Below are 15,407 nucleotides of genomic sequence, written 5' to 3' on the forward strand. Positions count from 1 at the left end.
TGGTACTTGATCCCAGGACCCTGTAATCATGACCTGAGCCAAAGGCATACGCTCAACCACTGAGCCACCCAGGTACTCTACCTTTGTATCTCTTATACATCTAGCAGAGTGCCATTAAGTAGAAAATTCCTAGTAAATATATTCAGTTGAGTTTGGTTCGTGCTCTAGAGACTTTAGATCAGGGTTTGAGGGACGCCTGGTGGCTCAGTGGTTGAGTGTCTGCCTTCAGCTCAGGACGTGATCCTGGAGTCCCAGAATCAAGTCCCACATCGGGCTTCCTGTATGGAGCCTGCTTCTTCCTCTGCCTAAGTCTCTGCCTCTCTCTCTCTCTATGTCTCTCATGAATAAATGAATAAAATTTTTAAAAAGGAAAAGATCAGGGGTTGAGCTAAATGCTGCTGTTCACCTGTTTTGTAAATAAAGTATTATTAAAACATAGCCATACCTATTCATTATATATTATCTGTGATTTTCTTTGTGTTACTATGGCAGAGTTGTGTTATTGTGACTGTGTGGCCTCCAGAGCCTAATGTATTTGCTCTCTGGCTCTTTTGCTGACTCTTCTTTTGGATTATGATCACTTTGACATTAATTTGTTTTTGTTTTCCTTCTAGAGCACACAGTAAGATGTTTCACCACACTGTGTATAACTTACGGATTTATGCAGTTGTAAGTGCGAGAAAAATGGAAGTGGACTTTGCTAGGTTAGGGAGTGTCTGTGTATTTAAATTTTGGTAGCTTTGACTTCCCAAAGGAGTTATACCAGTTTATACTTAAAACTAATTTTGTGGTAAGCTTTCCTTCCCCATAACTTTGCCAAGTCAGCGCATTAACTGTTTAATCTTTATCCATCTGATAGAGGGAAATGATACGTAGGTTTGATAGGCATTTCTCTTTTTTGTATTGTATTGAACTTTTTAAGAGCCATTTATGTTAGATTGAACTTTTAAAATTTAATTCTTTTTTGTGAATTGTCTTTCAACATCCTTTCTGATACCTTAAATTCTCTTAAAAGTATATAGTGGGCACATGTCAAGAGGATGTGTGATATGAAATATCAGTGAAAGAAATTTTCCTACAGGGCAAAAATAAAAAACCCCAATACTACAACTCTCAGTATATCCTTTCTATAGATGAAATTGAATTATGTTTTTTGCCAGATGAAAGCATTCATTTTCAACTTATCAATCTTCTATAAGTCATTACCTAACTTTATAGAGTTTATGTCCTAATCAATAGAAAATAATAAATCAAAGCCCTCTTCTTCAGAGCAAAAGATGACTACGAGGCAGGCTTATTTTTGATACTCTAGTCTGAGTTTGAAAGGACATGCCACGGTCTTTTGCCTTATTTCCAAGTTTTAGATAATTTTTCTTGATAATTTTTCTTCCCCTATTTTATTACATTTCAAGTGATACTATTTCTTTATGAATTACCAGTGAACTTCTAAGGTTACCTAGTTCACCATTGTCTCTCATAAAATGTACTTACTGTTCTTTTTTGCTTTATAGGGACTCACTATACAATGACAAATGGAGGCAGCATTAACAGTTCTACCCACTTACTGGATCTTTTGGATGAACCAATTCCGGGTGTTGGTACATATGATGATTTCCATACTATTGATTGGGTGCGAGAGAAATGTAAAGACCGAGAGAGGCATAGACGGGTAAGTATTTTCAGTAATTTTTTAGTGTAGTGTATAACTAGATCAGCTAGATCACTTAATAACATATCTTTGCCATTGACCTCTGGCAGCCAAAATACTTACTATACATTAAAGTACATTGAGGTAAATTTCTACATTTTACAAGTAATACATGTTTTTTCTCTGTATATGTAATTTTTTAAAAGATTTTATTTATTTATTCATGAGAGACACGGGGGGGCGGGGTGTGTGTGGCAGAGACACAGGTATAGGGAGAAGCAGGCTCCATGCAGGGAGCCTGACGCAGGACTCAATCAATCCCGGGACTCCGACGCAGGACTCAATCCTGGACTCCAGAATCATACCCTGGGCCAAAGGCAGGCGCTAAACCGCTGAGCCAGTCAGGATCCCCTTTATGTGTAATTTTTTTAAAAGTTTACTTATACCCCTGGAAAGGACTTTGAGGTAGCTTAAAATCAAGGAAGAATATAATAAGACAAGAAGGAAAGACTGAGAAAACACAGCATAAAATCAAGGTGTAGAAGTCAGCATGATTTTTGGCTTTGAACAGCATAGGAGCTCCAGCAAAAGAAGAAACTTGTTATATGATTCTTATGGCGAAAGAAGAAACACGGAAGGATAGTTTCGTGGGGTCTTATTGTTTTCTTTTAGCTCCTTTCTCAATTTTAAATGCTGATATTTCTCAAATTGAGTTCTGTAAAGGGCATGTTAAGTGTTGTAATGAATTACTAATAAAAAAAGTATTACTTATATTGCAATAATATTTCTAGTGGCTTTTATAGCAAATGTATATTTCAGCTATGTCTTGGGCTAAGGAGTTGGGCTAAAATTTCTTTCGAAATAAATTGTTCTGGGATGCCTGGGTGGCTCAGCAGTTGAACATCTGCCTTTGGCTCAAGGCGTGATCCCAGAGTCCCGGGATTGAGTCCCACATTGGGCTCCCTGCATGGAGCCTGCTTCTCCCTCTGCCTAGCTCTCTGCCTCTCTCTGTGTGTCTCTCATGAATAAATAAATAAAATCTTCAAAAAGAAAAAAAAAAAAAAAACTTGTTCCATTTGTAACAAAAAATAAATTCCTACTAAATTAAAGTAAATAAAAATTTTAAAATTAAATCAATATTTTATCCATTAAATAAAAAACATTTAAAATAAGAATGGCTTCTAAACAGTACAACTTGTGGGTTGTGACTTAGTGATACAATGTAGTCCAAAAATAAATTTTAAAAAATAGAAAAAGAATCTCTTTGAAAAATAAAATTCCAAATTCTAAAAGGCTTGTTATAACTTTGAGGTCTGAAATTTACTTATAAATGAAAATAACTGCATACAGATTAGTTACAACCTTTCATATTAACATATACATGTATAATTGAAAATAGAATTAGATTATTTTTTGACAAGTATAACCCCTGAGATTCATCATTTGGTATTTACCTTTTTGGGAAGACACTATACAACCAGTGGGGATTTTCAAAGTTTTTGAAAAAATACATATTTATTTTATTTTGTTTTATCATCTGAGAACACTTTTGAACTCTAAACTCTGAATAGTTGCTGAGAATGCCTAGGGAACTTAGTTTACCATATTAGATACAAAAACTGAGAAATTTTTAATGCGTTGACTTATTTAAAAGTAATAAAATCCCATTACACATTAACATCAAGATACAGTTTTATGAAAACAAAACCTTTTTATGAAAAATAAACATATTTTCTAAAATAAAAAATATTTAGTGAGAGAGTGACATGTTACATTTTTATAAATCTCATTGTTGGTTTTATAAAAGATTGCTGGATTCTTTTTTTTTTTTTTAAGATTTTATTTATTTATTCATAGAGACAGAGAGAGAGAGAAAGGGGCAGAGGCACAGGCAGAGGGAGAAGCAGGCTCCATGCAGGGAGCCCGACATGGGACTCGATCCAGGGTCTCCAGGATCACACCCCAGGCTGCAGGCGGTGCTAAACTGCTGCGCCACCAGGGCTGCCCAAGACTGCTGGATTCTAATATCTGCTTCTGCATTCAGTCTGTTGTGATATGTTATTTGGGTTGAAACATATGAAGAAAATCTAGCCTTATACAGATAGGTAATTGGATAAGCTAGGAATATTTTGATAACCTTTTTATATCATTGTGGATATTCTTTGATACCAAAGTGACAGGTGGTAGTTTTTTTTTTTTTTTTTTCAGGTGGTAGTTTCTTAAAGATTAGTTGCCAATGTGTAATCCGAAACTATATCAATGAACTTTTTGCCTTTTGTTACATTAAAATCTGTTAGTTCACTTTGAACTCTAATGAATAATTTTATAACATCATGTAATGATCATTTGGAAAATACTCACTGATTTATTATGCAGTTCTTTCAAGTGTTGACACTTTTCATTAAAAAAAAAAAAATCACAATTGTTAATATTAGCCCTGATCTCTAGAAAAGTCTTTAAGTATTGGGAATCTGTCATCTTTAACAGTGATAGATACAAGTTTTCCAAAATTCTTGTTTTTACTTGAAAGCTCAAATTCTGTCATTAAAAACAAATATACATTTATTTCACTTGAAATGACAGACTTGGTTTGTCTTTGGGAAGATGCCTGTCAGATTCCTAAGTCTGAAAAACCATAGTTTGATGTCTTTGTTTCAAGTAAAAATGGTCTTCCGGGTGTAGGTGTAAAGTTTATTTTGCAACTCAAGTAAATCACATGCTTCTCCTCAAGACATACCTCATACTTCAGTATGTATCAGAAGGCTTTATGTATACCTAAATCATCACACGTAATATAAAGAAGACTCTGATTGAGGCATAGTAATTTTTACTACTTCATTAAAGACATTCTTAATTGAAACTGGTATTTACTTACTTTTTTTTTTTTACTGGGATATGTGACAGTGAAGAATGTAATAATGACTGCCAGTACATTTGGATGCTACTGCCATATGTGCTGAGGAGCAGCCGTTTTGCATTTCCTTTTGTGTTATCAGTGAAAATGTCAACACAGTGTAAAAGGCACATCACATTTTAATATTCTGATAAAAATAGTTTTGACCTTGAAGGTCCCCTTAAGAAGGTCTCCGAGATCCTCAAGGTGTATGTGGCCACACTATAAGAACCAGTGTTTTAATCCCATTATGCCTAGTGTAGGCACACTCTTGCATCTTGTATGATTATTAAGTAAATCAGTTGTAGTTAGAAGTATATACATTTACAAAGTCATTAATTACTCAGATTGGAGTTTAAATGTGTTTCAAAGTGAAGGTAGTATGAAGTATCCATACGACATCATGTTCATAAAATTTTAAAGAGAATCAAAACTAAGAGAAACCACAGTATATTTTTTGCCTTTTGGTTTTAAAGATAGTCCCTAGTCCTTGAAAATATGTAAAATAATATAACATTTAAAATAATATGAAAAAATAATAATAATATGAAGTGGTCACTGTCCTAGCTATTCTTGTCAATCATCTCTTTCTAGATAGGCCAAATACCATTTTTCCATACTTTGATCTATGCTTACATAAACATAAAAATTTTTTAAACCTGGGAAACTGTACGTGGATGTTATTTTTATTTATTTTTTGTGCTTTTTTAAAAATTTTTACCAACATATAACACCCAGTGCTCATTTCATCATGAGTGCGCTCCTTAATGCTTGTCACCCAGTTACCCCATCCTCCTACCCACCTCCCCTTCTGCAGCCCTTTGTTGTTTCCCAGATTTAGGGGTCTCTCATGGTTTGTCTTCCTCTCATAAGTTTTCTCCACTCAGTTTCCCTCCTTCCCTTATGGCCCCATTCACTATTTCTTATATTCCACGTATGAATAAAACCATATGACAATTGTCTTTCTCCGATTGACTTATCTCACTCAGCATAATACCCTCCAATTCATCCACGTCAATATAAATTTGGTAAGTATTCATCCTTTCTGATGGCTGAGTAATAGTCCATTGTGTGTGTGTGTGTGTACACACACCACATATTCTTTATCCATTCATCTACTGCTAATGTGAAGGACATTGTAGCTCCTTCCACAGTTTGGCTAATGTGGATATTGCTGCTATGAACATTGGGGTGCAAGTGTCTTACTATTGTTTTTAAAAGAAAAACTTTTATATATCAGTGCATATACCTACTCTTTTCCCCCCAAACTTTTTCTTATACTTGTTAGCCCTTCTACCTCTTAATTTAAAGTAAATCTACATTATATCATTTCAAAAATTACTATTTCAGTATTTTGCAAAATGTCAGTAATCTAATTGTCATTCCTTTTTTATTTATTAGCATGAAAATTTCTACAAAGAGAACCTTCTTTGTACCAAGTATCTGGATTCCCTGAAGTTTAGATTGTACAGAAAAAGGATAATTTAAAATTAAATTGTTCCCTAGTATCCTCAGAAGTTGGCCAGTGAGAGTTTGGTTTGCTTGTTTGGCTTCTGTTTCTTTATCTTCATGCACTCATAGATTTCAATATATTTGATGTGTTTTAATCATCCCTATTATTATCCTTGTTGATGCCTATGTTATTCCATTTTTGACTAGCAGGGACTTATTTGGGTTGGTGCTTGTGTCCTTTGACACATCTGTAGTAAGTAGATTGGTGTATTCTAGGAAAACAAGATGATACTAGCTCATCTTACACATTTCCTGCACCATACCTGGAGTCAGCCACTGAGGAACCCTGGTTCCTTTGAAGGGAGAAGGTTTATAGGTGATGTGGGCGCTAGAGGTACTTGTGACTGGGTTAGCCATTGTTTTTTAGCCTCTTAAGTCTATAGGAACCTTCTAACTTAAATTCAGTAATGAAAGACTTTTATTTATCTTTTGGGTCTTAAATCTGTACCATCCTTCAGCCATACCAAAAATCTCAACATCACATATATGACTTACTTTACAACACACAGCAGTTTCAAAATATTACCAATACTATCATTAGTGATGTGCTTGTTGAAAAGTTGTAGTGTTTTCTTTTTTCTATAATCGTTTTTATTCTTAGTGTTTATCCCACTAAGGTCACACATACAAATTACTTTGTTTTAAAGTCCCCATCTCTTCTAACCTTTTTTGCCTCCCTCCTCTTAAAATAATGATTTACTTTTAAAACTGTATGGTTTAATTTATGTTTAAAAAATACAAGTATGTATATTTATATACTTATTTTTTCTTAGATAAATTGCAGCATACTGTACACACTTCTGTCCACTTTGCTTCTTTTCCCTGTATAACACATATCTATCTCATTCTTTTAGTGAGTGCAGAATTTTTCATTACAAATGATACACTTCAAAAAAAAAAAAAAAAAAAAAACAAATGATACACTTCAGTTTACTTAACCAGTACTGTATTGATGAATATTTAGATGATTTCCAAATTTTTACCTCATATTATCTGAAACATTATAGTTATTCTCATTAAGAAGCAGCATGGGGTTTAATGATTATTTTTTAAAGAAATGAACCTACCTTCAGTCTTTAAAGAATACTTAGTATCTGAGATTGGTTGTTTATAGTATAGAAGATATAAAATTGCGTTATTCAACTCAGAACTTAACGGAGTCTTTTTAGTGAGATCTTGTGGCTTAAAATAGACCAGATGTTTGAATTCCAGCTGTAACCATACTGTGGGACGGTTTGAGCATTGAAGTCTTAGACTGAGAATATGGCTTTTTAAAGCAACAATCCTTAATAGAATGGAAGAGGTTTGGGCTAGTTAGGGATAAGTTTAAAACTGCATTCTTACTAACAGAGGGAAGAGTTGCTTTCTTGTGTCTTAGTCGAGTGAGATCTGGAAATCAAATGTATTCCTATCCTGCTAATTTCACTTCCTCCACTGTATTCAGTAGAGGACACTTCTGCCCTACACAGTGATAGAAGAGAGCCTCTAGATGTTCCAAGTGCAATTAGAACTCTCCATACCTGCATATTTATAGACCTACAAGTTTTGGCAGGCCCTTTATTCACATGACTTTTCTATATTGTATTTATGGGCATAGTACTATTATTAACTGGCCTTACCTTTTAAAGAATATCATTCGGGATGCCTGAGTGGCTCAGTGGTTAAGCGCCTGCCTTTCAGTTCAGGGCGTGATCCTGGAGTCCCGGTATTGAGACCCACATCAGGCTTCCTGCATGGAGCCTGTTTCTCCCTCTGCCTCTGTCTCTCTGTGTGTCTCTCATGAATAAATAAATCTTTAAAAAATGTTTAAAAAATGAAGAATATCATAATCCACGTAATTGCTAGGACCAGAAAATGGCCAGGGAATGACAGACATTTCAAGCAATAATATCTTATTTCTGTTAATATAAAAGATGTGTATCAGCTACATTTGATTCAATTTAAAACAACATAGGCCAGACTCTAGGTGGTTTGTGAACCCCTTGCTCTCAAATCCTGAGGTTTTTGTTAAAAATGCAGATCTCTGGGTAAATGTTTATCATCTGTTTTACATGTATAACAATTGTCTAACATAGTGGTTCTGCCCCAAACTCACCTTTCCCATTATTTAGCTTATACATTACTGTCTTGTGTATAGTAACTGAAAAAAAAAAATTGTTAGATTCTAAGTTGTGGCTTCTGTTCATAGTTTGAAAAATGAGGTATAAACATTTCTAATTTCAGATCAACAGCAAAAAGAAAGAATCAGCATGGGAAATGACAAAAAGTTTATATGACGCATGGTCAGGATGGCTAGTAGTAACACTAACAGGATTGGCATCAGGTAAAGAAAAATCTTAATGTAATCCTTTTTTGGTTAACAGAAAAATAAATAGTTCTCTCCTTCACCCTACAATTTATTTTCAGGTCCTGTTGGGTTTTTAAAAGCATTTGTTTTATTTCTTTCAAGAAATCTTAAATATAAGACTAGGAGGCAGGTAGCTTCAATGTCTAGTCTTGGTTCTGTTACTTTAAGTGTCAATCTGGTTTGGTTGATCTTTCTCAGTTCATTATCTTATCTGTAAAATACATGATTTGGGCCAGATAAACAATAAAGTATCTCTTAATATTATCATAATAAGTAGCTAATATTTATTGTTTCCTATATATCATGCACTGCCTTAAAATTTTGATGAGTATAAACTGCATGGCAGTCCTATGGTATAAGTGCTACCACCATTTTACATACACCATAAGTGCTATCACCATTTTACAGATGAGGTGCCTGAAGCACAGAGAGGTGTTAAGTAATTTGACTGACATCGTTTGCAAATGTATTAAAGTTTTAACTCTAATAACCTGATTCCTGAACCTCCTGCCAGATATCTGCTTTTAAAGATATTTTAATATCTTTTAACCACCTTTATTACAAATCACAATTAATTTAAATGATGTAACTAGTTGTAATTTCAAACAAAGAATAGCCATTTTAAAGAGTTGCTATTTATACTTTTAAAAAAGTAATATAAACTTATTTATACCTAAGACTTAAAAATCTTAAATTTATGTGATATTCCCTATGTGCCCCTTTATGTATAGGGAGTCCCCCCGCTTTCTTTGACCCTTTTAACTTGATAGTCTCAACACTCCAAAAGTGGACTTAATTTTTTTTTTAACACTACCTTCAACATGTTTTTACAGGGGCATTGGCTGGATTAATAGACATTGCTGCTGATTGGATGACTGACCTAAAGGAGGGCATTTGCCTCAGTGCATTGTGGTACAACCATGAACAGTGTTGTTGGGGATCTAATGAAACAACATTTGAAGAGAGGGATAAATGTCCACAGTGGAAAACATGGGCAGAATTAATCATAGGTCAAGCAGAAGTAAGTCTTGCTGGGTCTGAAGATGAATTAATAATCAATACAGTGAGATGAGTCTCCGTTTAATTACAGAATCATGTACTACTAGATGATTGCAACTGCATTAAAAGAAAAAAAATGTAAAAAAAATGTAATCGGTTAGAGTGGAAAAGAAGAATACATTGCAGCAAGTAAAATGTAAAGTTACAAGAATCTCTTATGTTAGTTAACAATATAGTCACGTTCAGGTCTATTCAATTATGACATTAAATATATTTCTTATTGTAGAAAAGAAGTGCAATAGGATCTGTATAATCATAGAAAATTAATATGAAGTCAAATTATTAAAGCTGCTTAACATATCACAATTGTCAGGAAGTATAAATTATCAGTAAATTTAGTAAATCAGTAAATTTAAAATAAGCCTCGTACCTGGAGCTATCTTGAAGAAATCCACAGATTTTCTTTGTGGCATTATAGTATCTAAGTGATTATGTTATTGCTCTTGATGTTCAGTAATGAACATTGTAGAAATTAGAATGTTATATAATATATATAGTTACATGGTCATATAAGGATGTGTTTTTAAAATTTTGTTATAGCTGAAATTTTGAGCTAAAAAGAATATTTGCACGGGCAGTATGCTGTTTCTCCCTTGATCTTCAGGAGAATTGCAGCAGAATGAGATCTAAGTGCAAATGCAATCTTGCCTTCAGCTGTTTTCAAACTGTGGTTTGTGGGTAGGCAGAGGTTAAAGTATAGCAGATTTTTGGCAACAAGGCTTTAGGTATCAGGAAACAGATTAAGCCTCTGTGTATATATGAATATGTTTCTTGATTCTACTCAAGTATTTTGTTCATATAAAGCTTTTACTATTGTGGAAGTAAGCCAAGAAACTCTTATGAGTTTCACCCAAGCTTCTTACGTGGCAAGCACTTACATTCGGGTTGCATTGTACATTAAATTCCTACACTCTTAAACAATTTGCCTTTTAGGGTCCTGGCTCGTACATCATGAATTACATAATGTACATCTTCTGGGCCTTGGGTTTTGCCTTTCTTGCTGTTTCCCTGGTAAAAGTATTTGCTCCATATGCCTGTGGCTCTGGAATTCCAGAGGTAAGCTGTGCAATATTTAGTATCATTGAACATTTAGTAATTGTTATGATGTTTATCTTTTTGCCTTTAGGGGGAGAAGTAGTTGTTTCTCTGGGGAAATTGTAATCTGAAAAAGAAAATTTAAAAAATGTAAGCTGATTGTAGACATCACAACAAATTCTTCCCCGTGGTCATTTCATCATTAACGGTGGAGGTTGATTTTTTTTTTTCCACCACTAATTTAGCACACGGCTAAACAAATATCAGAAGACTTGGTTATAAAGCTGGAAAAGTGCTATGTGGCCTAAAATTCTTCAATGGATTAGTTGATGTTTTGCTGCTATGAACCTGATTTGAATATATTTACTCTTTTTTATGACTATCTTTTAATTATAAGTTAATTCTTGAATTTGGCAGATAATAATTATAACCACTTTATGCTTGAAATAGACATATGACCATAGTGAGTCAATAGTACAAACTTTTGGGTTTAATTTTTTATCAACAGTAATTTAAAGAATATACTTAGGATTGAATGGTGTGATGGAAATTCATTTCTTTCCCCTTTTAATTTTTCTGTTTTAGGTAGGTTATCAGCTTTTTGTAATGCATTTCCTTTTGAAAGTTAATTTTAGTGATTTTAAAAGTTCTGTTAATTAAGAATGTCTTTAATAAGGGGTAATATGCAGCATTTTAGCTGTTGTCACTTATACTTAATATATAGGAAAATATTACACATAATAATAGCTGTCTGAGAAGACAAAGTATCCTAATTTCTGACACAGAATGTCTGGAATATATCTAACTGTATTTCTACCACAGAAATATTCAAATATACCTTTTCCTGGTTATGTAATTACAACCCTTGTATTAAGGCCTGTATTCCTTTTAGCATGGCCTTATAGTCTAGTTTTATTTATAAGATAGGGTTGCCTTCAATCCTTGCTTGAGAAGAGAATTAGAATAATAGTTAAAGCTTTTGAAAAATTGTAAGTTGTTCCATGGTCCACCAAAAAAATTTGCAAGGTGGTTTTGTGAGTAAAACAAGAGAGTAACTTAAATTAGTTAAGTGTTCCTGTTTCCTGAATGAAATTAAGCTGTCTTAATCTTTCCTTTGTAGATTAAAACTATTTTAAGTGGATTCATCATCAGAGGTTACTTGGGAAAATGGACTTTAATGATTAAAACCATCACATTAGTACTGGCTGTAGCATCAGGTTTGAGTTTAGGAAAAGAAGGTCCTCTGGTACATGTTGCCTGTTGCTGTGGAAATATTTTTTCCTACCTCTTTCCAAAGTATAGCACAAATGAAGCTAAAAAAAGGGAGGTAAGTGTCTTTTGTAGTTTATTTGGCAGATAAATATCTATTACATAGACTTATGTCTGTGAGAACTTTCTAGTGTAAAGATCATGTTTTAACTCTTCACTTTTTGGATAAATTTTGTATTCAGATTCAAATGTAAGAAGGAATCCTTTTCGAGTATCTTTAATGTCTTTCTAGACTACATCCCCAGTACTGCTCAGTCACCCCTATATTTTAGAGAAGTTTTGATAGACTACTTGGTGTACATTGGTTTCAGTTGAATTTCACAAAGCTCTTTTCATTTGTTTTTGCTTTGCCTTACACGTTTATTCATCTGAAGTTTTTCCCAAATGCAACGTTATTTTTCCTCTGATTTCTCAGCATCAGTATTTTTCCAGGGTTGGGAAGTCTTAACAGCTATGTTTTTCCTCTGGAGGAAGTGTCTAATGCCCCTGAAAGAGGTGTGCCATCTACAGAGAGCTACTTGGCACCATGAAGATGTTCTGAGGGCCTTAGGACCTCCTGAGGTTTAAATCAGAGATAAACATTAAAGGGAATATAGGAATTCCTCTTCATTCAGCTGTTTGGGAGCATTTATTTCCTTTATTTTTATTATTATTTTTTTTAAGCCAGCTGAGATCTTTTTTAATTTTTATTTTTTTTATTTTTTTTTATTTATGATAGTCACAGAGAGAGAGAGAGAGAGAGAGAGAGAGAGAGGCAGAGACACAGGCAGAGGGAGAAGCAGGCTCCATGCACCGGGAGCCCAACGTGGGACTCGATCCCGGGTCTCCAGGATCGCGCCCTGGGCCAAAGGCAGGCGCCAAACCGCTGCGCCACCCAGGGATCCCCGCCAGCTGAGATCTTATAGGCAGCCTTTAAATTTAAGAGAATTCCCTAATGTTTCTAGATCGCTGTAGATATTTTGTAGAAGAAAAATAGGCTCCTGAGACCTTTTGTATTTACTTTGTGGCCCAGTCCCTTCCTGTTATTCCAATCTAGTCTTAGGTCAAAACCACTTTGCGTTTTTAAGGTATTATATTTTTATATCATTAAATATGGAGAACTCAGAGGTCTTTGGCCCTACCACGGGAACTTCCATCCTGTTGTTTTTAATAATATAACAAAAAAGTAGAATACTTTTATCAAACTATTTAATTCTTCAAATGAAATGATTCCTCGTTCATTTTAGTGTTACTACTAAAGCATCATTCATGCATTGGCAGTAGTCTAAAAGTGGAACACCTCAGAGCATCATAGTTCCATCTCCAAATGATAATTGTGATTCTAGCACTATGGTCCAACAAAAATAGCTAATATTATTGATTACTTACTGTCTTATCTGGTTCTGTGACAAGGTTTTTACTTGCATTTTAAAATTTAGATGCACAATAATCCTATTAACATGGCACTATTATCCCCATTTATAGATAGGAAATAGAGCGTAGAGCTGCTAACCTGTCCAAGATTACATAGCAGAGTGTCAGAATATGGATTGAAATTTATTTTTCTCTGACTCCAAAGTCTGTACTCCTTACTGCTACTACTATTTCTACTGGGACTGTGGATATGTGTATGTTAAAAACAAAACAAAACCTAACCTAAAACTGTACTGTTGTAGCATTGCAGATTAGTGGGTAAAATGAAACTATAGCATTTGTCTCTTCAGTGCAGTTCTTTTACTTGCTACTTTGGCATTTTAGGGGTTAGATTTTTATTTTTTTATTCATTTTAACTGCAAGATGGAATTTATTAGAAACTGTCATAGAATCCACTTAAATTTTGAGTATATACTATGATGATTAGTGACATCTTTGACATTAACTTTGTTCACCTTAGTATATAAATGGCTAGAGTTTAATTGTTAGTTAAAAACAGTAAGGCCTTGCGTTTCAGGTTTCTTCCTATGTTCACTTCATTGACATTTTTAAATTAAATGATTCTTTTATATTTATAAAACATTAAAATGTGTATGAGTTTTGGGTACTAGGGTGTTAGCTTGATTGTAAAATTCTTTTAAATGTAGAATCAGAGAACTCAGTTAATTGTGTTGTCTACAGTCCTGTTAGTGGTAAAAAACAAAATTGTTAAATTTGCTGTCATCTCCCAAATAAGCAGAGTATGCATTCTTAAAACCAGGTACAATTTATTCATTCTTTAAAAAATGTTTTATTTATTTGAGAGAGAGAGAAAGAAAGAGAGCAGGGGGAGAGGTAGAGAGAGAGAAACCCAGGCCGACTCCAAGCTGAGAGTGGAGAGCCCAACTCAGGGCTCCATCTCACAACTCTGATATCAGACTTGAGGTGAAACCAAGAGTCATATATTTAACCAACTGTGCCACCCAGGTGCCCCTAGCCAAGTACAATTTAATTAAAATAAATATTTGCTTATCTTTAATTTGTCAAGCAGCAGCCTGACAGTGGAGATCATGTTCTTAACTATATATAATTTAATTTTGATTATTTCCAGTTTCTTTTCCTTAAGTGTAAAACTTGGCCATTTGAGAAAATGTATTTGGTACCCTCAGATATGTACTGGAATGAAATAGTGAAAGGAATAAAGACTTTTAGAAAAGTTATTACAGAATTAAGGTCCAATAAATTTATATGTATAGTTGGCTTTATGCTGGTGAGAAGTGGGCAATGTCCCAGTGACAGATTGGGGAGTTGGAGAGAGGATATATAAGAGCTGTTTGTGGATATTTTTGTCTTCTTTAACTTTATCGTAGGGTTCCAGTTTGGAAAGAGGTAGCCATCGTTTGTGCTTTAGATTAAGGCTTTCCATATTGGCAGTAGCTATATTTTAGAGGACTTAGAGTAGTGAAAATAAGAAAATTCAAAAGGTTTTTAGTCCTGTAGATATTTTACTAGGATTTAGAAAATAGTCATTATTAGGGGTGCCTGGCTGGCTCAGTCAGTATAGAACTCTTGATCCTCGGGGTCATGAGTTCAAATCCCACGTTGGGGATAGAGCTTACCTAGAAAACATTAATTGTTTATGATGAAACAATTAGCTCTAAAATCTGAAGAAATTATATCCTGTTTAAGAATAAACTACTTCCCCCCCCTCCCCAAACTCCAGTAACTACTCTCTCTACTGGTCTTCTCAAACATCTTGAGAATTGTCTGTATTCATTGCCTTTTCTTCTTTGCATCCTATTTGCATTAGTGTATCTTGCACAAATATTTTTTGACTGAATATTGAATATGTGAATGACCTTTCAATTAAAGCAGAAGAGAAAAATATCTTTATAGAGGAAGTAAATATTTGCCTCTGCTTGGGGAGGAGGGGTAGACGGGAGTTAAATTCAGAAGAGACATTCCAAAAATTCAAGGAACATGAAGAATTTTTATTTGGTATATTTGAATTTTTAAGAATATATGAAATAAAACAAATCCTCTTTTTAGGTGCTATCAGCTGCCTCAGCTGCAGGGGTTTCTGTAGCTTTTGGTGCACCAATTGGAGGAGTTCTTTTTAGCCTGGAAGAGGTAGGTTTAAAAAAGAAAAAAGCACTTACAACATTATGTATAATTATTATTACAAATATATTTTAGCATGCTTTTCAGTTTTATAGCTAGTGTAATAGACTTTGTTTTTAAGTTTTCTGGAT

The 15,407-nt window shown here is 34.1% G+C and overlaps 1 protein-coding gene across 2 annotated transcripts in view; it reads left to right on the top strand.

The window, feature by feature from the left end:
• CLCN3 (chloride voltage-gated channel 3) overlaps positions 1 to 15,407 on the top strand; it is a 51,105-nt gene that overhangs the window by 15,139 nt on the left and 20,559 nt on the right. For both annotated transcript variants that reach the window (NM_001308463.1, NM_001025619.2), the window contains 6 exon segments: positions 1,512 to 1,669; positions 8,277 to 8,376; positions 9,234 to 9,421; positions 10,393 to 10,515; positions 11,615 to 11,821; positions 15,205 to 15,285. In NM_001308463.1, coding sequence (NP_001295392.1) covers positions 1,512 to 1,669; positions 8,277 to 8,376; positions 9,234 to 9,421; positions 10,393 to 10,515; positions 11,615 to 11,821; positions 15,205 to 15,285 — 857 coding nt within the window.

The sequence above is a fragment of the Canis lupus genome, chromosome 25 (genome assembly GCF_011100685.1).
Source record: "Canis lupus familiaris isolate Mischka breed German Shepherd chromosome 25, alternate assembly UU_Cfam_GSD_1.0, whole genome shotgun sequence".
NCBI lineage: Eukaryota > Metazoa > Chordata > Mammalia > Carnivora > Canidae > Canis > Canis lupus.